The 27,247-nt window shown below is 41.4% G+C and overlaps 1 protein-coding gene across 4 annotated transcripts in view; it reads left to right on the forward strand.

Moving 5' to 3' along the window:
- Positions 1–21,148, forward strand: part of LRRIQ1 (leucine rich repeats and IQ motif containing 1) — a 101,066-nt gene extending 79,918 nt beyond the window's left edge. For 3 of the 4 annotated variants that reach the window (XM_035127677.3, XM_035127679.3, XM_088651770.1), the window contains 4 exons: positions 2,482–2,542; positions 6,195–6,315; positions 7,180–7,245; positions 17,799–21,148. In XM_035127677.3, coding sequence (XP_034983568.3) covers positions 2,482–2,542; positions 6,195–6,315; positions 7,180–7,245; positions 17,799–17,932 — 382 coding nt within the window. In that variant the 3' untranslated portion in view covers positions 17,933–21,148. The remainder of the gene's footprint in view (positions 1–2,481; positions 2,543–6,194; positions 6,316–7,179; positions 7,246–17,798) is intronic. The other variant, XM_088651769.1, reaches the window with a different exon arrangement.
- The last annotated feature ends 6,099 nt before the right edge of the window (positions 21,149–27,247 follow it).

Raw genomic sequence — 27,247 nt, forward strand, 5'->3', positions numbered from 1 at the left:
AACCACCAGACTTAACATGGACACTGGTACCAGAGCCTGCAATAAACCCAGATGCCAACTTTGCTGCCACATACACCCGGACAACACCATTACTGGCCCCAACAACATCAAACATACCATCTCAGGACTATTTAATTGCTCATCTTCCAACATTGTGTATGCCATCAAATGCCAACAGTGCCCTTCAGCTCTCTATATTGGAAAAACAGGCCAAACCCTACGCCAAAGGATAAATGGACATAAATGTGACATCAGGAATCACAAGACAGAGAAACCAATAGAAATAGACTGGAAAGAGAAGTTGCTGAATTGCAACTTATTACCTAACTTAAAACCATGGAGAGACCTGGTCTGAATAGAGACATTGGATTCTTATCTCATTATACATGATAAAGCTATTTTTAGCCATCTCACCCCTTGCTTTTTCCTGTAAGACCAATTGCAGTCGTTAACAGTCGTCAACAGGTTTACCACACCAATCAGCCAATCACCCATTCCCACCACCCTTCTGAGTAATACCTCTCCCCAGCCTCTCACTATATATAAGGGTCTGGTGACTTCTGTTTCAGTGTATCTGAAGAAGTGTGCATGCACACGAAAGCTCATACCAATGATAAACTTAGTTGGTCTCTAAGGTGCTACTGGAAGGAATTTTTTTATTGTGAGCAGCTGCTTACCTAACAGCAATGGTAACCATATCAAGTGGAAGTCAGTGTCAACAGATACTCCCCAAAATATTCTTATTTGGAACAAAATTGTATATTTCAATTAATTATGTTTAGGACTGAGATGCCAGACAATGTTAGAACATCTTAGAAATGAATTTCACTTATATTGAATATTATTTAAAGCAACAATCCTCAAGTAATCATAGAATCACAGAATGATTTGTAGAGTTGGAAGGGACCCTGGAGATCATCTAGTCCAACCTCCTGCAATGCAGGAATATGCAGCTGTCCCATACAGGAATCAAACCTGCAGTCTTGGTGTTATCAGCACTGCACTCCAACCAACAGAGCTATCCAGGCTCTCATGATAGTCTTCAGAAAAAGATAGTTCAATTCATAGTTTAACCTTTTAAATAATATTTTATATAATGATGAGGTTTTTATATATATATAAAATTACAGGAGTACCATACTTACCCTTGAAAAATATGTGTTTTTTAAAACCAGGTTGAAAGATAAAACCATAAACTATAGTATTTTTTAATCCTTATCTTTAGTTCTGTAAGTTAGCAGAGGGGCCCAGATATTACAATTTATTCATTTATTTATTTATTCATTCATTCATTCCCTGGTTTTGATTTTCATAAAAGCATTTAGAGAAGATAAATACAAGAGTTTTTTAGAATTAAGATCAAATGTCATTTATGCAATCTCAGTTGTTTCTAACAACACACTCCTATATATATGCCTACTCTGAAGTAAGTCATAGAGTTCAATTGGGCTTATTTCCAGATAAGTAGGTATACTATTGCAGTCTAAATCATATTAAATCTCTGTAGATGTGTGTGGCACATTCATGTTAATAGCATTTGTTAGGATAATTTAGGTATTATGACTGATCCTACTTACCCTCAACTTGATGGCAAAACATCAACTGGAAATGAATCAGAAGCCATGTGGTCAAATAACTGATAGACTTATCTAACCAAAACCAAGATTACTGCTCTATAATAGACTGCTTGAATAAGATTGGATAATGATAGGTGTAATTTATACTCCTTCAATACACTAGTAAATTCGATAAATTTCTAGCTATTAAAGAACTTGCATTTTGAGAATTTTATCTTAAACTTTCTGGCAATGAATGACTTCCTTATCTGTTTGAGCCAGATTGTTAAAAATAATATTTCTTAAACCCACTGAAAATCAGAGCCAAAATTCTTAATGATATTTAGCTAAGCATTTGACGACCTGCAGCTTCTAAGCAGTAGGTGTCATACAGCCCGATGCTAAATATCACAGAATCATGGAATTGTAGAATTGGAAGGATATGTTTATCTGGAAGTCCCATTGATTACAGTTAAACTCGCCAACAGGTAAATATGTACACTTAAGGATAGGATCCAGTAATTGCCTTAAGCGTTTATTTTGTATTGTTCTCAAACTGATATTTAGTTGGGTTTTTTATACCATTAAAATACTTTTGGCTGTGTTTATGGTATTCATATATTGCCATGAGACAAATGTAAAATGCTCTCCCTAAATTGTTTAATAGTAATATTTATGTGTGCTGAAGCAGGCTTAAGTTTGTCATACAAGACCCCACTTGACATGCCTAGTAAACCACTTTTGAAATAGGGAGAAGCAGTGTGTTGTGTGGTTTAAATCTGTTGCTCAAAGATAAGGCAAACTTCTCACTGGGTATACCAAAGTCCTTGGAGCAATTCAAATAGTTCAGTGGATACTAGCTTTAGTATTCTGACACATTTTATTCTGTAACTGGCATATTTGTCATTTCCCATTCACTGTTTAGCAAGCATTTCCTACCTGAGATAGATCCAGAAGTTATCAAGGGAGGAAGAGTTCAACTTGTGGTAAGATGTTTTTTCTTTACCATGGTAATTGGGTTTTTAAAATCTGGACATTGTTGTTGTTGTTGTTGTTAAATTTATATGCCACCCTTTATCAAAAGATCCCAGGGCAGTGTACAACATTAAAAAAATATTACAATTGCAATCCCATGTATTCTTACCTGGCAGTGAGCCCCACTGAACACAATGTAACTTACTTCTGGATAAATATGCATATGATTGTCCTATAAATGCTTCTGCGATCAGGGTAAGACCTTTCTTTGAATGCTACAGCTGTGTATAATCAAATCTGCATATATACATAATTCATAAGCCCTTTGCATTTGTCATCTGTCGCTCAATTGTGGGTTATCCACTTGCATGTGTCATTACAAGTCTGCCAGGAGCTGCACTGGTTTTTGATAAACTGTCGAGTACAATGTAAGGTGTTGATTTCAAAAGCCCAGAATGACTAGGAACACAAATACTTAAAGGAGCACCTCTGCAATGCTGCTCATGCTTTTAGATCAGCGGGGAGGCCTTACTTTTAGTCCCACTGGCAGATATTGCCTCTTGTGTGGTGACACAAAGCAAGGCCTTCTTTGTGATGGCACCCCACCTGTGGGAAATTACAATGAACCCCCTCAGTAACTCTTTTTGGGCACCAGCTTGATTTATTCATTAAGACTTTTTGAAGATAAGGGAGATGGCATGAACATTCAAATTCTTACTACAGTAAATTACTGGAAGTATTCTATTGTGGGAAATGTTTTAGCTGCGATTTTAGTTTTTCATTATATTTTATGTGATTGCTTTGTAAACCAGCCTGTGATCTATATAGGTAAAGGGCTGTTTTGCACACTGACTTTCAGCAGTACCTCAGATTTCGAGGTGCAGGGAGAATAGACAATGTATTAGGGTGGGTGCTGAATCCAGTTGTGTGAACAACAGAGTACCGCTCAAAAATAATTACTTATGTATGAATAGCAAACTGACTTTACTCAGATGTATGCTACATCCCCTCTGACGAACAACATAATACACTAACAAAATATGTGGGTGGGTTTTGTTCACAGTATAATACTGATTTATCTCTGAATTTTGTTTGAGGAATGAATTTTACCCCCAGTCTAGTAACCTAGATTACTTATTTGTATCAGCCCACAAAGAGATCAAGCTACTTCTTTAAGACCTGTTTGATGCAGCCAGGCATATTAATTGGTAGCTTCTGCCTCCTGGATATTTTATATTACTTTCAAAACATTTATTGAAAGCTTGAGATGACTCCTAGCAGAATAAAAGAATAAAAACCAGCAATAAATAACAGTCAATACAATAGACTCTGCAGCAGCAGGAATGCAGCACCACAATGTCCACTTTGTGGCCGTAAGCATTCTGCCAGAGGTATGTTTTAGTGCTTAAGCACAGACTAGGACTGGGAGAACTCAGGTTTCAAACACTATTATGCCATAAGCCTCACTGAATGACCTTGGGCAGGTCATGCAAACGCAGTCTAACCTAGTTCACATAGTTGTGGTGAGGACTAAATTATCCCACTTTTGAGGTCCATGGAAGAAAGGCAGGATGTAAATGTTGCAAATAAAATAAATAAATAGGACACGAGGCCAAAGTATCTCATCAAAGAGGTTGTTCTTGGGTTCATCATCATGGCATCCATGGCCAACAGTATGCCCACTAGGACCCCATCTGGTGCAATGAAATATTTCCTCAAAAGTCCACAATAATGTTTTTCTCTTTCTGCTCAGTCCCTGTCTGCACTGTCTTGGCCTCTCCTATGCACCCTCCTACGGTGGCAGCCATTTTGTGAGTGGTGCCCACAGCACTTTCCCAAAATTCCAGATTTTCCCACTGGTCCCAAAAGACTCCTGTTCTACAGCCTCAAAATCATTAAGATAAAAGTATGTCTTCAGTGCACATGGAGTAGGAACAGCCTTGCATAGCTAGGGCAATAACTCGGCTAATCTAGGGAGAGGTGAACTTTAAGAAACCTGTAGGTGCCAGACTATAAAGGGATTTTAAAAGAGCCGCCTTAAATTAAGTCCAGAAGGTGTCTAGTCTTTGCAAAGTGGGATGAATATATTCCCAAATGTAAGCCTCTTCCAAGAGATGGGCAACAGAATTCTGCACTAGTTGAAGTTTCTGGTTTATCTTCATGGACAGCCTTCAATGAAGCACACTTCAGCAATACATTTTAGAGATTACAAAATCATGGATCGGCATGGCAAAACCTCTCTTCTCCAAAAAGGGGGAGAGATTATATCGCAGATGAAGTGTATAAAACAGATGTTTGTCTAACAGATTGGGAGAACTTATATCAGGGTCAACTCATAGATTTCTGGCAATTAATAGTTGATCAGCAAAGGTCTCTTATTTTTGTTAGGAACAACAGCACCATAATTACTTTTTTCTAGCTAGATTAGGCTGCTGAAATGTGTCCACTAAGTTCATAGGCTCAGAGTGTGCTCAGAGGCCCCCTGTTCTTTAATTCCAACTGTCTTCTGCACATGGTTCCAGTTTGTAGGTCTTGGGGTTCTATTAAAAAACAAAACCAAACTAGATCCAAGAAACCTGAAGTCTACTCCAGTCTCTAAGAGTGGACAAACACTGAATGACTGCATTAATTTGTTCTGCCAAGATCTTGGAATCACCACAGTCATTACAGATACAATTCAGAAGCTGAGAGCACTTAGTCCATTGAAATAATTGAGAAATAAAGACTGTACTGTATTCTTAGGTCCTCCCTCAATGAGATGTAAATATATTTTACATTAGATGCACTACTAATTTCACTAAAAATGGTAGTACATTTATGAATTGTAATTTATTTATGTTTTTAACCTTAAATACAGCATTGCATTCACAAATAACACATTTTTAAGCTCAGCAAAATCAAATTCGTATGTACATTTCAGTTTCATAGGATGTGATCCATACATGGAAATAAATCTAAACATAAATAGTCTTATTTACAAGGATTTATGGTTGAATGACCAGTATTTGTAATGTACAGATATGTGCATTGCTGAAACCATTGAATTAATTTCTCTATTCAATCTCCATTCTAAATCTAAAAACATACTGACATGAAAGAACATTTTTTTCTGTTCTATTCTTTTAAATCCATCAATATGTTACATTTTAATATAATTATCTTATGCAAGCTGCACATAAAAACTCTTCTGAAAGTTTGGTTAGGTAGCAAAGATGAAATTACTCACTCAGTGTTTGATTGATAGAACTGATACTTGCTCTGGATTAAGCACAAATATGGTAAAAAAATAATCAAATGTAACATTTCTGGCTTTCAACTCTGACTTTAAATTATAGACTGCTCCGTAAATGATCTTAAGCTGTTTAAGGTTTCATCAGTTGTCTGCAAGATTTATTTTCTTCAAAATTACTGTACTAAAATGTTGTCTTTTGTTGCTGCACTGATTCTGATCACAAACCACAATTTTAAGATCGCCTCCTATTTACAAAAATGCTTTGACATAGTGCATTTGTTCAGACTGGGCAGCAATAAAGGATTGTGGGATCATTCTGAAGAAGATTGTTTGACAGAGCCGGCTTGTTTATTTGAGAGTAATGTGAGCTGCATTCAGAAAATGTCATATTTTGTTTCTTGATTGTGTACATTCTCTTTCACTGCTTCCAGACAAGCCCTGTAAGGAGAGAAGACACGGATTTAGAGCTTGTTTCCATGACCAGTGGAAGTACTTTGACTCAGAACAAAGAAAAAAATAATCAGCCACACAGACACTCTGCAGGACCTTCAAGTAAGTTGTACTTTCCTTTTAATAATCAGCTAGATAAATCTTGAATCACCTGACAGGGCTTAGCATCAAATGACACATTCTTACCAGGACAGTGATGGTTTAGTCTCTACTTCTGCCCTTATTTTGAAATTTTATGTGAATATAAAATGTATGCCTATAGATAGATTGAAATGTTAATGTATGCATGTGGATAGCATAGAACTACATAAGTGTGTGTGTGTGTGTGTGTGTGTGTGTGTGTGTGTGTGTCCGGCATATCCAGAGCGAGAGATAAGTATGTATGTATATACATATACATATACATATACATACATACATACAGTGCTTTTTTCTGGGGGTACACAAGGGTAGGCATAGCCCGAAACATTTTGTGAATCTAAGTTTGGCCTCATTGAGGGGCAGTATTTCAATATGAGTAGGAAAATGAGAGTACCCCTAAACATTTGGGGGGGGGGAATCACTGCAGACATATATCTCTAGATGTGTATGTATGGGAGAGTGATTGACAAATTGATTTAAAGAGAGTGTGTATGATAATGTGTGTGCCAAAAACCACATGGAAAATTAGAATCATCAGAGATTTTGTTTAACTAAAACCTATAATTTAGTTACTTATTCCTCTAGGTCCTACCAAACCCTCTGATGTTTCCTGAAGATGGGCATTTGTCTGCCACTTAAGCCCTAATCCTGAAACCACTTGCTCATTGGTAGCTTTCACTGAGACGAATGGCATGGTTTCATTCACTTTAGTAGTACAGCTTTGATTTAAAGTGAGAGTCTTCTGTCTTTTTAATTGTTTAATCCATAAGTATTAAATCAGTAATTTGACATGATCAGTTTAGTGTACTTTTTTTTTTTTTACAGAAATTGAAGGCAAAAAAGAGTATAGTATGCAATTAATCCACAAACAGCAGTTAAGCACATACTGCGGTAAGTCTAACACTAAGATTTGCTTTGGTACCATAGAAGTTGCAAAGTTTGGGCATACCAAAACTAAACCAGTAAAGGATCACGCTACTTGATGTTATGATTCCTCCATAGAAAATGTCTGGTGGAGTTGGCACAAATGCTTAGGATGAAACTGTATGTTGAATACAAGAACCAGGCAGCCTTTATTCAGAAGCCCATATTTAAATAGCGCTTTTATAAAGAATTGGGGGACAGGTAGAAATACGTGGTTTACCAGAAAAAGTAATCAGAAATATTTTAGTATTTAAAAACTATAAGAAAAATAAGATTGAGACATAATAATGTTTCAAAGGTACTTATTAGTGAATAAAGCTGAGGTCTATTGCATTACTATGTTCATTTATAGTCTAATTTTTCTAAGAAATCTGGAGAATCAATTTTCAAGCTTAGTGTAATTTTGGTTTAGAGAGTCAATTAGCTGCTTTTGGCACTGAAGAGTTTGTATGCCCCAGTGATTTTGGCTAATATTTTTAATTTTATTCCAAAGATGAATGCTTTTATGAAACTCCTCTTAGTTTCAAAAGAGATTTCTTGCATGGCAACTCTTGACTTCCTTTGTTTTTGTTTTTGGTCTCACATTCTAAAAAGTCTAAGAGTGCAGTCCTCTGCATACTCCCTGGGAAAGCCCAACAGTGGTGCTTGCTTCTGAATAAACATGAGTAAGATTGCAACACGTGCAACAGTCATGCTCTGAAACACTTTTTCATAATAATATAAAGGACTACAACACTTTTACATTTTTTCCTACCATGGCAAAATAAATAATTGCAATAATAAGTAAATCTATTTGTAAATATCATTCATTGACTTGGACCTGGAGAAAGACACACTCTGCAAACTGAATTGAAAGAAATGCATACGGTAGATTAGAAATCCAATGAGGTCCATTATTTGCTTTTTAAAAAGATACGGTAGATTAGAAATCCAATGAGGTCCATTATTTGCTTTTTTTAAAGATACTGCATTTTCCTGCATATAAGACGACTTTTTAACCCAGGAAAATCTTCTCGAAAGTTGGGGGTCGTCTTATACGCTGCCGCAGAAGCGATTTCTGGTGCTGCAAACATTTTGGAAATGGGCAGCGCGGCACCAGAAATCGCTTCTGCACATGTCCAGATGTGATTTTTGGCTTCCGGACATGCGCAGAAGCGATTTCTGGCACCGCAGACATTTTGGATATGGGCAGCGTGGGCATGTCTGACCCACGGACGATCGTAGGAAGAGGGGTAGTCTTATACGGCTAGTATATCCCAAACTCTATATTTTAACTGGAAAAGTTAGGGGTCGTCTTATACGCCGGAAAATATGGGCAAATTGTGCATCCTTCTCGATAAAAGTTTCCCTTTGCCAGTGAGGGGGGACAGTTTTTCATTCACTAAAAGATTATGAGGCCTATGCTTCCCTTCACCCTAATCCTCTCCTGTGATTATTTCTCTCTCTCTCTGTACGTGTGTGTGTGTGTACATGTCATGTTAACAGGCTTACAGTTGTTGATCGTACATTATCTTTAAAAAAGCTTTCACCAATTATCATTGTATGCACATATGATTTAAATATTTAAATAAATGATTTCAGTGCAGACCCAAGAAACGTTTAAAGAATAAAAATAACTTCAACCCCAACCTGCTAAATTCTACTTATTTCATAGAACTTCAAACTGATGTAAACATTTTGCAGCAAAAGATTTGTTCTGGTCACTGTTGTTAAATAGCTGATTTCCACCCACACACAATCCTGCTGTATTTGCTGCTAAGTAAAACAATATGGTAAAGGATTTTGCTAAATTATTAAATACGTCACACAGTTCTAGATAGACTGGTGAAAATTCTATGACGTCTTAGCAGACTTTATGGTATGCCGATACACTGATTTGCAAAGTCTCTATTTTTCTTTCTTCCTGCCCCCTCCAATAAAAATTCCAAATATTTCCTATACTACATTACTTATCAAAACAGAGTTGTGTGTCAACTTTGACATCTGTTAAAGAATAGAGGATTTAGTTGGGGGGGGGCGGAGAGAGAGAGAGAGAGAGAGAGAGAGAGAGAGAGAGAGAGAGAGAGAGAGAGAGAGAGAGAGAGAGAACAGAACAAATCATTAGCAAAGAAAATAGATTAAAGAGAAGAGAACTTAATACCTGGGGGAAATGAGCATTTATTCAAATTTAATAAGTCTTTTCAGCACGCATTTAATTCTGCAGGTTTTTTTGTACATGCAAGCACCTTAAAATCTGTCTCAAAATATTATTGAAATTTTGAATAGCTGGGTACAAATAATTTAAATTACCTGAGTGTCTAGCAAACACTTTTTTCATTGTAACGGTCACACAATTTTACATTGTAATACTAAACACACATGCAGTTTGCCAAGTGCTATAGATTATAAAGGATGGTTCCACCCCAACCCCAAATACCTTGGACTTCCCAATTCAGGTAGAAGTATTTCAAGAGCTGACTCAGGTTATTTCACGCCAGCTCTGGGGAATGCATAGGACACAGATGTAGAGCAGCCTGGGTACATTTTGAGGGCACCCTTTTCTATACTGTAAGGCCTCTGCTATTGCATCTGACTGTGCTCTTACTGCAACAGAGTCCTCAAAGCATGCAAGGCTCCCACATTACATGCCTGAAGCTTCTGATCTGCTAAAGGGATAATAATATCATTGACCTCCTGTTGCACCAGAAGCCTCAGAACCTTTGCTAGGTCCACCATGTATGCAATTTCTTGAATGGTGCTTCAAGAACATGGTGCTTCTGTTCCAGGAATTCAGCTTCCATGGTTATGGCTTGCTGCTCCTGTGAAAACGTATCAAGGCAGTAATGGTTTATATGCACAAAACATGACGTAGTACTAGGTTGAACTGGGAAAAAAATTCTGCATTTATCTGTTATTGTAATTGTGGTTTTATAAAGAGTAGCTTTTGTGTATGAATGTGTGGTTGTTGTGGCATTAGTTTGACAAGAACAGGGCTTGTGATCTCAGAAACATTACAATGAAATATCGGCCCTCTGGTAACAATCATAAGCAGAGAACTCTGTTCTTTTTTTGTTTCCTTTTGTCTCCTCCTAACACATTTGTTGACTTTGAAATTAAGGGTTATCCTACGTGAAGAACTCTCAACACAAACTAGAGATGGGAAGGTTGAGGGCTGTACCAATATGTCTGGTACTGTAAACATAGCTGAAATGCATGAGAGCCATGCAGCAAGTTGTGATTTGTAGAATGTTATAGTGTGAAGTGTCCAAGCCAGCCAGTCATTCCTTATTCCTGGGTACTATATTCCACTTTCCTTTTTCATCACCCCATCAATTGTGAAGCTTATATATTATTGGGCTATTTTGGAGTTTTACCCCATAGAGGGTTTTTTCTTGTTTTTCATCCCTACAAACCTCAGTGCTACACCAAGAATGTTGGTATCTCTCTTTTGTTTCCCAGTGGCCCAGTTAAGCTACATAGACATCAGCACTCAGCACTTAAGATTGCTGTTTGATGAAGTAGTGATATGGCTCTGCTGCAGCAAAATTATTGTGTGTTTCTATGGAGTTCACACAGGAGAATTTACTGGTTGGTTTTTTCCAGAGTTCTTCGACTTTCTGTTAACAATGATGTATCAGATAGGAGGATAAAGATCACTAGAAATCATTATTCTCTTGCTACACCTATTTACACCCATATTATGCTTGGTACACAACATACATTTTCTAAATGGCAGAAAGGAATAAGACAATGATTCCAGAAGCCATAACTGTCCACTTAAGAATGTCCTCTCTCTTCTCCACCAAAAATATATTTATAAAAGCAATGCAATAAGAAGTTGTCCAGCACCTGAATAATACTGCTGAAGTTATGAGAGGTAATGCTACATCATATATACAGTGAAATTTGTTTTTCAAATGCGGGAACTTATGTAGCCAAAATAACACCACAGAGAGGGGAGAAAAATCTTTAAAAGATGGCAAAATGAAGTCCAGTGACTACTGGTGTTTAGTGGGCACCCAGCACTAGCTGATGGGTGAAGCAGGGGCACAGAAAACCAGGGTATAAGGGGAATGGAGGAATGTGTGTCTGAAACCTGAACAGGAGCACCCCAGGCCGCAACATTATATTGCAAGTCACACTTGCACTTCCCCGTGTAGTTCTGTGTGGGATTTTGAAGCTACAGGATACACTGTGACTTTTAACATCAAATTTAATAATGCAGGTTCCTTTACTGAGGATACGGTTTATGAAATAAATAAGAAGATTAGTGGGTATCTTTTAGAAAAGGTAATGGTCAAAGCATTATTAAATAGAAGTAAAAATTTTATTTTATTTATCAAATGAAAATCACATTTTGAACCTCAAGTCCCTAATACAAAGTTTTAGATACAGCCCAGCAGGGGCGTACCCAGGATCAAAATTAGGGGGGGGCAAGGGGCGGGGGCAAGGGGCGGGAGGGGAGGGGCCACAGTGGGAATATGGGCGGGGCTACGTGGCCTGCGTCCTCCCAGCTCTTCTGAGGAGGAAGCCCCAGGCTCTTGTTCCCGGCGCGAAGCTCCAGAGGCGCGCGGGGAACGCAAGCCTGGGGCTGCCTCCTCCGCACCTCCCAGGTCTTCCGAGGAGGCGGCCCCAAGCTCCCGTTCCCGGCGCGAAGCTCCAGAGGTGCGCGGGGAACGCGAGCCTGTGGCTGCCTCCTCCACTTACACTCCCCGCTCCCGCTTAGCGCTCCTCCGCTTACGCTCCCCTCGCGCCTCTGGAGCTTTGCGCTGGGAGCCGGAGCCTGGGGCTGCCACGCTGCGCCCCTTAGCCTTTTGCTTCTGGGGGGGGGCAATTGCCCCCTCCTGCCCCCCTGCCCACGGCACTGGTCGCCCCTCTGGGCAGCTCGCCCCATCCCCCGGGTGCGCTGTTTCCCTCCGTCTCTTACGTTTACACCCCACCGCTTTTGCAGCTCGATAGTGGGAGGGGGAGAGGAGAAAGTGCGATGGGTTATGGAAAGGGGAAAGGGGGGAGGGCTGGTCTGTTTCTTTCTGGCTGGGGCCGCGCACCCCACTTTTTGCATTGAGATTTCTTTCTTTTTAGCTTGGGGGGGGGCGGGCAGCTGGCTTCTAGAGTAGGGCAGCTGCCCTAACTTGCCCCGTGGTGGGTACGCCCTTGCAGCCCAGCAGGAATCTTTTTGTGGTTGTTGTTCTTACCCAAGCCATATTAGAATGAAAGGAAGCTTAGAGCACAGTTGCACTCTTGCACAATTCTCATTCCTTTCCACAGTCTTTTTGGAAGAGATGCCCAGGATAGATTGCATCCTATTGCTATTTAAGTGGTAGTCTTGTAACACTTTTCACCAAATCTCTTGAAGTGCCAAACCACTTCAGAACAATATTTTTTATAAATGAAAACAGACCCAGAGATACAAAGGCTGGGTAGGAAGTAAGGAAGATAAGAAAACAGATTTCATAAGGATAGACAAAGAAATAGTTCATACCCTCATAACATTTATAAGAGGCAGCAACCTATAATGACAATTATTGGATCAAGGATGTCATACCAAAACAATAGCCCTGAGCACTTTCTTCAGTCTAAACACAAAATGAGGGATTGACTCTTTCACAAGAAAATTACAGTTTCAAAAACTCTAACGCTGTTCCTCCCACCTACCTTTTTCCTCATCACAATTTTCCAACCTTAAAGTTACGCCTCCAGTTAAGGAAGCAGACAAACTCAATAATGTTGCTTTCTCACTTGGCTTAATTAGAAAGCTCACCAAAGGCATAACTGGATTAACATCAGTGTTGCTCTTAGAACAGAGTTCCTTATCTGGTTCTTATAATTTTAATGGGGAAAGTTCACTATAAGTCCAAAGTTATTAACCAAACAGCGTGGGTTGAATCCAGGCTTGCCTGAAGAAGAGTCTCACTAATTGGGGGCTTCCAAGGGTGAAAGGGGAGGAGACAATTTTCAGCAATTCCTTCTTACTTCTTCAGCCCTCTGCTCCATAGGGACAGGGGGGGACGGGACTCCGGAACAGTAGGCAGTGGCACAGGAGGCTGCCTCCTGCAGGAGCATCCAGTGAGTGGAAGCATCCACTGGATTAAAGTACCATTTGTACAAGAAGGAATCCTTCCATTCACATAGGGAATTGTCTGGATGCAACTCAGTCACATAAGATGAATGACATCTTTTTTTCTTTCTTAATACTGCTGTTCTAATCTTAAGTGCAACTTCTTGAAATTGGTATAAGTTCTGGTGAAAGCTGTTAAAGAAGCAGGGTTACAGAGTTTACACACACAAATCTAGTTTACCTACATCTAAGCGCCAGAGGATTGAAGCAAAGACTGGGACACAGATAAAGTTAATTGTGACTAAGGCTCAAACTAGACACGATATGTGATCAGCATCTTACAGTGAGGGCATTTTCTTAAGCATTAAATGCAGCCCCAGAGGTATGACTCAACCCACAGCCTGGTGTTTGGAGTGCAACTTTTAAACCCTTTTCTCACAACAGTTTGAATCTCACACACTCCCCAAGGTTGCTGTTTGCTTTGTGACTATGTTTTCTTTCATGGGATAATTCGCACCTTAGGGCAAGAATGAATTAGAAAAACCAAGTTGGGTGGGGGGGAGTTAACTGCCTCCCTGCTTTCACCCTTATTTCCACATCTCATCTCTGTTGCATCTCCCTCCCTCCCCCCACCCCACCCCACCCCCGCATGCTTTTAACTTATGGGGAAATGATGTTCCTGGTAGCAGATTTATTCATTGTGCCATTGAAAGTGATGGAATTGAAAGTGATGGGATTGGGGCTAAAGTATTACAATGGCAACTGCTGGGAATTGCAAATGGTTAAATTGCTTTTGTGTGTGGTCTTTTTTGTGGAGCCTGCTTCCCAGAGGCCACTGGATGTTGGACTAGATATCCACTAGATGTTGGACTAGATAGATCAATGGACTGATCCAGAGGTTTTTCAACCTTTTTGAGTCCATGGCTCCCTTGACCCACTACATTCTTTCTGCAGCACCCCTGTGGGGCTCAGGAGCACAGTTATGTCACCTCTTGCCTGCAGAGCTGGCAGCCTCTCACGCTTTTGCAAACACCCTCCCTTGTGGGGTGTTCCCCCAGTCTCCTTTCCTCTCCCCTCTTCTTGGGAGTCCTCTGGGCAGCCACAGCTGCTCCCCTCCCCAGTCTCTGAGCTGCCCACCCCACCCCAAAGAGAGGTGCCTTCTCACACTTCCCCACAGGCGCCTGGGAAGCACCCCCTGGCCAGCCCCGGAGGCACCATTTGCCTGGGAAGCTTGTAGCCAGGGCTGCTATAACAAACATCCATGCAAGGCTTTGGGAGGCAAAGGCGTGAGAGGGCATCAGAGGAGGGAGGGAAGGAAAGGGGGACAGAGACCAGTGTTGGCCACGGCACCCCTGACCATCATTCAAAGCACCCCAGTGTGCCATGGCACACTGGTTGAAAACAACTGGACTCTTCTTAATATTTTTAAAGTCACTGAATTACCTTCATTTATTGGAAGAAGGCATATCAGAGGCTTTGGATGATTTTGACTATAAACACATCCATCTAGAGGCTATATCCACTTTTAGGAGCTGTGTTGTATACACTGCAAATGTATAAACAAAATGCATACTGTGAAATATACTTGCAAAAGACTTATGCATCTCAAGGAACTGAAGTTGGCATCAGCTGGTGTGTACTCAAATGGAAAGATGCATATTTTCCTAATTTAATATGTGGAATTACATTAAAATTACACATTCCTTCTAATAGTGAACCTAAGTAGGCAAGTGTCTATTTGTTTGAAAACAAAATGAGACCACCTAAGAGCAAGTGGCTGTATCTAACATAGACTCACTAAGAGTGACCAGACATTAATTTTAATGGCTCTACTCTGAGTTGAACTTACTTGGATACAACCCAGGATACTGGTTTTCACATACTTGTGAATTAGGTATGCAAAAGTTTATGTGAAAGATTTTTGTATAAAAGGGGGGGTTGTGAGTTTCCATGACCTGTAGAATGTCGAAAGAATAGTGATGAGAAAAATATGAGTAAGACTTCTAATTGCCTGGAGAGGGAATTTTGGGCTCACGTTTAAAATAAAAGACAGAAACTCCTGTCTTTTGGTTTTGGGGGAGGGTGCAGTGCCCCTTAATCACAACTATGCTATAATGACTCATTTCTGCATTGTTTTCAATGTGCACTTTCACTTCCAATTTGGGAAGTGCTGAATGTCTGCACGAACCAGAAACTGGGGACACTGTGTGAAATGCACAATTAGGCGATGTTCACACATAGCCTTTGAAACGCACGGGGTCATTTTTCCGTAGAGCACTTTTGTAGACACTGCTTTTTAATTGTACACCTCTTCACATCATTATAATATTAGGCAAAGCAGCCGCCACTGTCCATGTTATTTGTACACGCAGGTGGGTATGTATACCAACTAGTACATGTACACCAACACATTGGTGTTATCTACTCCCCTAAATTTGGGTTCCCACACCCCCTGGTTGTGGGCAGAAATGATGTAATGCCACACTGCAGCTGAGCACATGTTGTTCCATAGTACTTTTTTGAAATTATTTTTGGTCATTCAAAATGCTAGCTGTCCCTAAAAAGAGAGCATAAAAACTGATGTGCTGATTTATCAATATACAGTCTGTTCCATGGGTGTAGCCAAGGGAGGGTAAGGGGGCAGCTGCCCCCCATCAATCTGAATCAATACAAATCTGAGGTTCTGCCCCCACCCCCAAACAAAAAAAATCCTGGCTAAACCCATAGTCTGTTCCCTGCTTTTCCTGGTGCATGTAGCTAGACTGGAAAATGTGAATTGGCACAGGTCTTGCAATGTCAGAAAGTCCACCCCAATAGGAGATGATATCATCATCATCATCAACTTTATTGCACTAGCCAAAGGCCATGGCATCATTCACAAAGGGAACAAAAAGAAAAGCAACAATAACCATAAAAACATCAGGCACTGCAGATACAATAAACCATGATCACGTCTGCTAAAAATTATTTGTTGCATATGCAAGGGGTTCTCAGGTAGAATGTACCAGCTTAAATGTCCGAGTCACCTGAGATAACATGAAAAAGCGCTCTCTGTGTACACAGGGAGATAGAAAGCACTTGAGAAGTTCATTCTCGGCACAAAATGGAATATAACCATTCCAGCAGGGTGACCTTTATATCTATGAATGGTGCGGGACAGGAATGATACCGTATGTGTGTGCAGCACCCCAAAAATGTACCTGCATCCAACAGAATGCACGTTATCACAGTGTGGTTGGGGGCAGATGGACTGTGGAATTACGAAGGTATCAGCTGAAGCAGATGAAAATGGAAGAAGAAGCTGGAGGAATTAGTCAAATTAAGCTAAGCTGGAGGCCAGGAACATTTTGTGAGAAGGGACACACACACACACACACACACACACACACACACACACACACACACAGAGTGCTTTATTCAACCACCGACAGTAGCAGTTATAAAGCAATGAAGCACTCAGGTTCAGGATGGGCAGCCAGCCCTCATCCTGAACCCATTACCATGATCACTATATTGTATAGTGGAAGAAAGTGATAAAACTACTGTACATCTGATAAGCCCCAGAGAGTGCTTTATGGCTCCTGTTTGAGGCTGATTGGAGCCCTAAGTAGTAGTCAGAAATTTCTGAAGGTGTTCTTGACAGCTACATAGTTACCATTGAAGACTTAAGATTTGAATAAAAATTCAATATTTATGTCAGCTTTCCCCATTTCTGATTCAGTGGAGTAAATGGTGACTTCCTCTGTATTTCCCTTGGTGGAAGTCTGGCTAGCGTATGTTGGGCTGAGAAATTAAAATAGTAACCCGTTGGCCCTATAAATCATCTGGAATTTTCTTCATGTGGTTAAAAAATGCCAGAATCCATAAAAAAGATATCTCTGTGCCATTTGTGTGTTCATGGAATATGTGCAGATGACGACGAAATAATTGGACACAAATAGGAAACAATTAATATGTAAATTATATGTCTGGGTTTTTGTCAATTTTATTTTATACCGTTCCTGCCCATGCTTTTTACAAATCTCAGTTGCGTGATAACATGTAAATGTGAATGATTTATCAACGCAATTTGTGAATGTGTTAACTATATGTTTAAAATGTATATGCTTAATCAGAGGCATTCCCTTGTGAAATAGTATTCAGTGCTGATCACATTGTTGTCACTCTGCACATCTCTTATTTCCGCCAATATGGTTAGTGTGATTTCCCGGCCAATGGATGTTTTATCTGCATTTATTCAAAAGAAACATGTGTGTGAGAGAGCACACACATATTAAATATCCACAAATTGCCATTGAGATCAAAGTTTTTAATCAGCTAAAGGCTTAAAATTAGCTTAGATTTTCTGCTAAAACTTTTTGTATTAGGAACTAAGTAACAAAATTAGGCATGACGAGAGGCTGCTGTTTTGTTGTTATTATTATTTTTAAAAGATGACTTTATTTGAGCAACAGCATTTTCATACCAATTTCTGCTTGTGCAGAAAAGGATGCTCCTGTGCCTGAAAGATCACTTTTGGGGCCCTCGCATAAAGAGCGGATATCATTTCGAGACCATCCAGTTCAGCTCAGCGGTGGATGGGGAAGTGGCAAAAAGAAGGCAAAAGCTTTGAAATAGTCATTGGACCTTCAGCATTTAAAACATATGGTGAGCCTGTGCATTGTCATTCTTTTTGGATTCTGCAGATGGAAAGTTCCTCAGCTCCATGTATGCTGTATTTTATTTTATGCTGCATGATTTCCCACCTTTTCTTCTTCTTCTTCTTCTTTGGCTAAGTTCTTTTATAAATGTCAGAGAAATTACAATATTTGTATCTGAAATTTATTTTTGCAGTATGGTTTAAAAGCATGTATGGAATTATTATAAAGCGGCTGGTATGATCCGGTGAACAAATGGATGTATACATACAATAATGGTTTGTGATTACGCAGTGGTATGTGACTGAGATAGCCTGCTCCACAGTTGGACTCAAGTACATGTGTTTAAACTCGTTTACTGCACCTCTCAATCAAGCAAAACAAATCAAAATCAATTTGGCTCAAATCTAGGTATTTTGCTTCTTTGCTTTGTAGATTGGAATATGTATCTGTTAAAAAGTAAAATGTGGAATGTCCATCTTATTCCAAACATATTAATGATGTAAATCTGTTTTGTGTAAAAATGCATCAAATTCTCCCCAGCAGTTGCACATCCCAGTGGGGTGAATGAATGCACATTCACAGCACGTTAAAATTCGGTAATGTGATATTAAGATCTGTTTCATAATTCCAAATTCCAAATTTCATCACACAACAATTTTGTCCTAGCCTATTACTTCAGTATCGGTCAGAACCTACCCTTTTGTAGCCTTATGATGGGTCCGTCCCCTTCCATGCCACTGATACTAATGTTGTTTGCATTACTTCAGTGCATGTGTGCTTTTCTTACTGAAGCAATGTTTCGGTGAGTGTGGTACAAATTGCTGACAGAATCTGGAGAAACAATTCTTTGGTTTTATACTCTTCTATTTACTTTGGTGTCATTACATGCCACTGGAGCCTTGACCCACTCAGAAACACTGCTGAAACAGAAAAGCTAAGACAGAACTCAAGGCTTCAGTCAATAATAAAAAAAGATGTATTAATATGTTGTGGCTGTGTTTAGAATATATTATACATTCCCTGACACAGTAAAGTTCCTATCATGTTGTTTGTTTTCATTAATGTCATCAAGTTAATATGGTTTGGAAATGTTTCTCTTTGTCTAAGACCACTGTAGGGAAAACCAAAGCAGTATGGACATCTAATATATTTTATGGCTGGGTTTGTGATAAATAGAAAATTGCATATTCATCTTGCCAGCTATTTACTGCACACAAAGATTTGGGTATTGAATTACAATCTGTATTTTAATGTCTCATGTCATAATTCATTTTTTAAAATGAAAATGCCGTTAAACAGATGGTTTCAGCTTTCAGACTTACCTGCCCAACACTTGGATTTAAGAAGATGCAGTCCAAAACCCTAAGCACACCCACTTGGAATTAAAGTGCAGTGAAAATCAGTTGTGCAAAGTAGCTAGGTGTAAATTAACTGATGTCAAAGTATTATCATCTTAAGACCTTTCAGAATTTAGCTGCCCAGGTTAAAATCTCAGCAGTGGAATTCTGTTCAGGAGGAATGCCATTTCTACTCTGAAAAGTTTCCCATTTCCGGTGTGTGACTTGTCACATCCACACCATATGTTTAAAGCAGTCTTATACCACTTTAACAGTTATGGCTTCTCCCCCAAAAGCCTGGAATCTGTAGTTTGTTAAGGGTCTCCAATGATTCTCAGCACACTTAACAAACTATATTTCCCAAGATTCTTTGGGGGAAGCTGCAACTATTTAAGTTGTATGGGATGTGGATCTGGATGTGACCTTAGAATGTGGAGCCTTGGCAACAAAGCATACAGGATGGCCACAGTCCACTTGCTCAACCTAACCTACCTTCCAGGGATGGAGTTAAAAGAAGAGAGGGAGCTATATACAATATGCCAGGCATCCCCAAACTTCGACCCTCCAGATGTTTTGGACTACAATTCCCATCATCCCTGACCACTGGTCCTCTTAGCTAGGGATCATGGGAGTTGTAGGCCAAAACATCTGGAGGGCCGCAGTTTGGGGATTCCTGCAATACTGTATGCTGTTTTGAAGTCCTTGGGGAAAGTGTGGAATGCAAATCTGATAGATGTCCATCAACACAAGTGCCCATGAAGAAGCTACTAAATTAAAATGGTGGATACCAATAGCCCTCTTTCAGACATTGTTGTTGTTGTTTAGTCATTTAGTCGTGTCCGACTCTTCGTGACCCCATGGACCAGAGCACGCCAGGCACTCCTGTCTTCCACTGCCTCCCGCAGTTTGGTCAAACATGTTTGTAGCTTCGAGAACACTGTCCAACCATCTAATCCTCTGTCGTCCCCTTCTCCTAGTGCCCTCAATCTTTCCCAACATCAGGGTCTTTTCCAGGGAGTCTTCTCTTCTCATGAGGTGGCTTTCAGACATTACTTGCTTGAAAGGGGAAAGACAGTGAATGTTTAACCCCATTCAACATGCTTCCCTGCTTCACACGAGTAACGCCTGAAGAGAGCTTCAATGAAGCTGCAATCCTAGACGCACTTAACTGAGAGTAAGGCCCACTGAATTCAATGGGATTTACTGTTGAGTAGACCATGTTTAGGATTGCAGTGCATTATTGCCATACCTTGATCCGGACCCCATTTTGGCTGTAAGCCTAAGTATGCTTCTAAGTATGAAAACTGAGCATCATGTAGGCTGGGACGTTGAAAGTCTGTGTCTTTGACTCCAGGTAAAGTTACTGTACTTCCAATAGGTTGTTAATTGTATATTGTGTGCCTGTTTCATGAGTGATTACAGTTCGACATGTTTGCTCCTCTGCAGCCTATTTATGGCAATGGCCTTGATTCCCAGTGCAATCCAAACAAAACACAGCTGTGGGAAGAGGGATAACAGCGGCAGGCAAGCACTTCCCATATGCACAGGCATTTGTATAGTCATGCTAGCGCCCTGTGTTGTGGAACTTTGAATCCCTGGACTTCAGACCGTGTTTGTGTCAAAGCAGGTTTCTAGTCCTCATAAGCAAAATTCTACAGAAACCTATACGAATTGTGAACCACAGAAAGCAAATCACAGCCAAGAAATTATTTCTGGCTGGTTGATAGGGGATCAAATACTTATTTCACTCATTTATAATGCATATCAATCTCTGACTTTTGTCTTCTGGGTTTCTGGGTTTTTTTTCTGTTGTTATACCGTCTCTGACAGCTACAATAAACCTACCATTAAAATTATGGACTGGCCATTTCTTTGTCAGAGGGCAAACGGGCAAATTTAGCAGGGGATCAAATACTTTTTTCCCCTCACTGTACATCAGAAAAAACAACTGAACGGAAATATCTTGCTGCCAGAATTGTACCCAATGATCTGTTGCAGAAACATCCTAGACTGGAATCCTCAGCATATGCACTGTGGGGTAGGGAGAAGCAGGTGCTGGCTTCAAGTTTTGCCCTGACTCTGCTACTGGTGGGTGAGATGAGCCATCAGTATCCTTGCATATAAAACAGTGTTTTGTTTGTTACTATGTTATGCATTTTTGTGGTTTTATATTTAAACCGCCCTGTGATCCTCAGATGAAAGGCAGTATAGACATTGTCACCCAGAACACATTTTAAGTAGTGCTAAAAGCAGTCGCTCATTCACGTGAAAGTGATCCAAATGGGGTTGTCCATTACCTTCCATTGCAATTTATTTCCCAATCCAATACAGTTTTGGATGCTTGGCTATTTTCTAGTTATAAAATCTATTAGTTCACTGCATCTCTGGGAGGAGAAGGGCTGGAAATCGTGTGAGGAAGTTGCCACTGACCTCAGTAATGGCAGGATACAGTGTAGACACGCACACAATAACCCTTTTAATATGCATTCCACTCGTGGCAAAGGGCGTTGTTTTCTTTGACCTGCAAAACTGCAAAACTAGCAGTAGTACAAAGATTCCGTTTCTAACACCTCAGGGGCTACAATGCTGGAAGTGGCTGAACTGCCGTTCAGGTTAGGTTCTTGATATTCTCTGCAAATCAGGATTGCTGATCCCAAATCCAATCTTTTGTCGAGCACTGTTTTATGGGCCTGGCTGGTCTCCGATTTGGCCCCAGGTGGATCGGAGTGGACGGCTTCGTCCAATAGCTGCGTGTTCGTGTTTCTAAGGCTCCCTCCCTCCCTCTCTCTCTCTCTCTCTCTCTCTCTCTCTCACACACACACACACACACACACACGTTATTTGTACCTCGTGTACTGTGAATGTTGACAAACAATATGGTCTCTTGAACAGGATCCGGCTGAGTCCATTTTAAAGAGGATGGAGATACCAAAACAGGTTCTCATCTGTGTTGATCTATGAAAGCAGATCTAGGCAGCGCTATAAACTTTGTTCGGTTAAATCAGGCATCCCCAAACTGCGGCCCTCCAGATGTTTTGGCCTACAACTCCCATGATCCCTAGCTAACAGGACCAGTGGCCAGGGAAAATGGGAATTGTAGTCCAAAACATCTGGAGGGCCGAAGTTTGGGGATGCCTGGGTTAAATCGTTGGGATTCATTCATTGATGAATCTATGTGGCGGTCAATTTTAACCAATAGGAGCAGTTTGTAACTTAGACGTGAGATTTAAGACTCACCATTATAGTGAGAAATTCCTTTAGCATCTCAAACCAGGAGAACTTACAAATAATAAGGTTTGGGGATTATGCAAAGTGATATAGGCCCACCCAATACATTCAAAGCACATTTAAAGCACGACCTCCTCCCAAAGATTCCCGGGAACTGTAGTTTTTTAAGGCTACTGGGAATTGTAGCTTTGTAAGACGAAGCTACTTGTTTGGTGGCTCCTCTAATCATACAATGAATGCATCCTTCCCGTTTTGTTTTTCAAAATTATCCTCATCGTGATAAAGCCTCGAATGACAAAGATCCACATCTAAAAAACAAGACCTATGACTATGGGCCCCTTCCCAGGAGCCTGATGCTGAAGCTGAAACGACTGGGCCTTCTTCCCAAGGAAATTGGCTTGGAGATCGGAAGCTGAAAGAGCCCTCAAGCATCCACCCCGTCCCACTCCCTGGAGCTAATAAACTAAATCTGGGCTGCTTGAAATCCGTTACAAACCTCTGTCCCGCAGCAAATGCCCCTTTCAGTTCCAAGACACAGGCGTCTCTGGAAGCGAAGGATTCTCCAGCTCTGATTTCTAAGGGCACGTGCTTCGGATCACGCCGCTTCCAATTACATGTAGTATATATCCTGACCTGAAGACATCAAAAAGAAATAGCTCCTTCACCGTCTGAGGGGGTGGGGGGTCTAATATTGGGAGTACGGTATTTGTTTTATTTATTTATTGTTAACTTATCTGGCCCGCCTGCCGAAGCCCAGAGAACTATGCCAAACATACAGCACTGATACGACTATGCCCAAAATACAGCCCAGATGTCCAAAAACAACTACAATGAAAGCCAATTAAAATTACCATCAAATCAGGGCAGAAGAGAGGATCGGGCCCCAGATCTTAAGCGCACTGGGTGGAAATAAACGCAAGATTCTCCCTGCGTTGAAATCGGGGCTCCGATCTACCGCAAGCCAGTTACTGTGGAGGAGCTTGTCAGTGAGAAATCCTTTGCCCTAACAGGTCAAACCTCAGTCATAGGGTCGTGGAGCTTCGAAACCGCCCCGGTCTGCTTTCCATGCCTTGCGTGGAAACTAACCCAGTAACTTTCCCTCCCCCGCTTTGGAGAGCTGAAACCGACACGAGTGAGACCTCGGCTGCTTTGAAACGGACGATTGAGGAACAGTGCCTGCCCGCTGACGAACAGGCCTTTTGATACCACAACAAATCTGAGAGTTTGGGGAGCCACAGGATTGCTTGTTGGGTTTTGCTGCCCCCAAATCAGCATGGTTGCAACTTGCATCCCTCTGGCAGTCTGCCGCGCGAGGAAGAGCGAGAGCTGCGCGCGATGCACCCTAGGATGGATGTCTTCTTGTCCCATTGAACTGAATGGTTGTGGGTTATGACTTTCCATCACGGGGAGGGGTAACTGCCTGTTCATGTCGATGCGCTCAATAGGACTTGCTCCCAAGTAAGTATGCATAGGCTTATAGAACACAAATCTCCAACGAGGTTTCTTTCCCCTGCGGGTGCTTCGCTAACTTGAATGAGAGCTGAAACAAAACAGAGACATACAGCAGAATGGGATGGCTTTTCAACCTGAATAACTAAAATTCCAAGCAAGCCATATTTTTAAAAGGATAAACAAAACACCGATCCTAAACATCCGGCTACTCCACCTCAGTTTTCCTATACGCTTCTTTATTTGGAAGCAAAGAGGACGATCTTTTTTTAATACGTGTATAAGGACCTGGTCGTGTGAAGCCTGAGGCTGATCAACCTTGCGCAGCTCTCCTTCAAGTCCATCGAGCTTGCACAGGGGGAAAAAAAAACTTCCATAGGATTGGACCTACGCAGTGCAATGTTTACTTAGGAAAAGTAATCCCAGGTAAACGTGTATAGGATTGCAGCGTATGTGGATGCCCCTTTTAATTAAGTTTTAATAGTATGCATGGTGACAAGTCGGACCCTTTGCAATAAAACTCAGCTCGACATATGAAGTCTCCAGTCAACAATGGAATCCGGGAAGCGCCAATGGTCAGAGAGTCTATCTCGGGTTAGGGAGATAGAGCATCTACTTCCGTCGGTAGAATTCACTGGCTCATCCGCAATTGGGAAAAAACAACAACACACTGACCCGATTTCAAAACGGGGCGTCATTTGTTTCTCTTGCGCTTAGAAAGGAGTCTGAACATTTGGTGCCTGGCTGAGAATATGCTAATGGCCCAGTCGAAACGGACTGCATTCATAAAGCACGCTGTCTGGGAACTGGGGAATCCGTTCCATTGAAACCAGGGGCGGCGTGGATGTGGGATGGGTGACAGCAAAGTATTCGGCTTTATTGGGTGAAGCTGAGAGCGGGAGCCAGTGCGCCACTGCTAGCCAGCCCAGCCGACTTTGATCGCAATGGAACTGGCGTCCGAGGGAGCCTGTTTAGGATCTGGGTGTACCTTTCGGACACCTGACTCCCTGGATGGAGGGGGGGGGGAGCTTTGCTTTTGATCAAGGGCTCGAAGCAGTGATAGTATAAACGAGCAGAGAGGGAAAAAATTCTCTCCTACTGAGCTCGCCCTTTTCCGCACTGGAGGCGATCTACAGCGAAGAAAAAACGACCTTGCCAGACAAACGAAAATATGATCACATCTGGTACCCCACCTTATTCCTAACACGTTTCCCATGTGATCCAACTTTCCTGTCAATTACGGTTAGAACTGAACGGCCAGACCTGCGCAGACTGTGTGGATTTATTAAGAAATAAGTTCCAGGAAGATGGTGGGCATGACAAAAGGAACCTGTTCTGTTCCTTTAAATTTTGCGCCGCGCCTAATGCATTTTATATTAAACTATATTGTATTTTATGTCATCATTATTGGCATTCCCTGTTCGACAGGCTCACAATCTATAATAAATAACCCTAGTATATGGGGAGGGGCATACTTCCAGCAACTCAGTCCGATCCTGGGCATAGTTCATCTGAAACACGTCTCCCCAAGTTCAAAAGGATGTATTCACTGCACTGCACTGCATTCTATTGTATTGTGATTTAGGGCTAAAGTTGCAGTCCTATGCACACTTAATTTGGAGTAAGTCCCGTCGAAATCAGTTGGCCCCTGAAACAGGAATTCTCAGCAGCGCCGGGTCCCCTCTCTACCAGTAAAACTGCAACACATTAAATAACTAACAATTTACTGCGCTTTTATGACACTCAAAATCAGAGGCAGTCGCTTTACTTTTGCTAATGATAGGGCCGGCGCTACCACACCCACTCCATAAAATCTGTTAAAGTCTTCTCCGCGCCACGGCAACAAACTAACGGGGTTCAACAAGTTGTCACTTTCTAGTAAGTGTGAACAGGATCGCAACCTTGAATGAAACACACGGCTGCCTTGCAGATTTTAACGCCCCTTCCAAAACTTATGTTCCCTGCAAAATATTGGGATAGTGTTAACTATCCTCTCTCCTGCTTCTAGGGTCCTATCTCACCTAACTGGATTCTGTCCCTGGGCAGTTTTATTTTAGGATAAAACAGCACGCTCGCCTTCAGTGCTAAAGAGGCCGCTTTGTTGCCACCTCCGCAGAGCGCTAATTTCGGGGTCTCCCCTCGGAGACGTGTGATTCCACTACAGCCAGTGGCGCAGCTTCGCGGCCGAAACCCTTTCCAAACAGCGGCGGCTGCAGCGCACAAAGGCCGCTCTTGTTGGGCTGGGGACAGGCTGAGATGAATTCGTTCAGGTTCTTTTGAAGCAGAAAACCTCCGATTCCGCGTTGCTAGGCTTTGGCCATTTCAAATGCAGCGAAGCGGGCTTTGAAACAGTGCGTGCGCAGGCAGGGCACTCCAAAGCTTCGCGTCAATCCGAATTGATTGTGGAATTAGAATCGCAACCGAGGGCGCGTGGATGTCTAAGGCGGGTCCAGGCTGGGGAATGGCGATCTGATCAGCTTCTATGCTCTTCACTGGCATGTCAACATCTCCTCTCTGACCTCTCCCACCCCTCATCTCTAGGTATGCAGAGTTCCTCCCCAAAGCACTAACACGGAACTTTCCAGACCCAACAAAGGTTGAGTCAGTCGTGCTGCGACCCTAAAACTTACTCGGCTGAAATCTAAGGAGCTTCCTAGTAAATAAATCGGGAACTCACCAAATACACACCCCGGCCTTTGAATTAACCAACGTGATGCACTGCACCACTCAGGGTTTGGACACAGACCGCAATGGGTGCGGGTCTCTTACAGAAAAAGAAAAGAAAACACAATTGTTTCCTATACAATGCATGTCTACTAGTCCCATGGTCCTCCTCCCAGAGCAGGTTTTGTTCCTCTGTGATGAGGAAACACTGCAGGAAGCGAGGAGGGCGAGCTCTGGAGCAGTCCTCGTGAAAGACACGCTTTACAGAGCGATCTTCTAACTAGGGCTGCATTCACACGACATTTTAAGTCCGTTTCCGTCCCTTTCCCCTAACTGTTAATTTCTGCGCTATATTTGAGTTTTCACGCTATGTAAAAGCTACTTCTGAAACTATAGTGGAACACAGTGCGACTTTAGCGCTCGTTTCCGTGTTATTTGCTTCCAGGGTAAAAACGCGTTTTCAAATAAAATGGAAATGAGCACTCAACTAGCGCTACATTCCACTACTGCTCAGTGGCTTTCACCTCGTGTGAGAGCTCAACTATAATGCGGAGGAAATGTCCTGAAAATGGAATAAAGTGCCACGTGTGTGCAGAGTGTCGAACTAGAACCTG

Source organism: Zootoca vivipara, chromosome 9, assembly GCF_965207765.1.
Source record: "Zootoca vivipara chromosome 9, rZooViv2.hap1.1, whole genome shotgun sequence".
Classification (NCBI taxonomy): domain Eukaryota; kingdom Metazoa; phylum Chordata; class Lepidosauria; order Squamata; family Lacertidae; genus Zootoca; species Zootoca vivipara.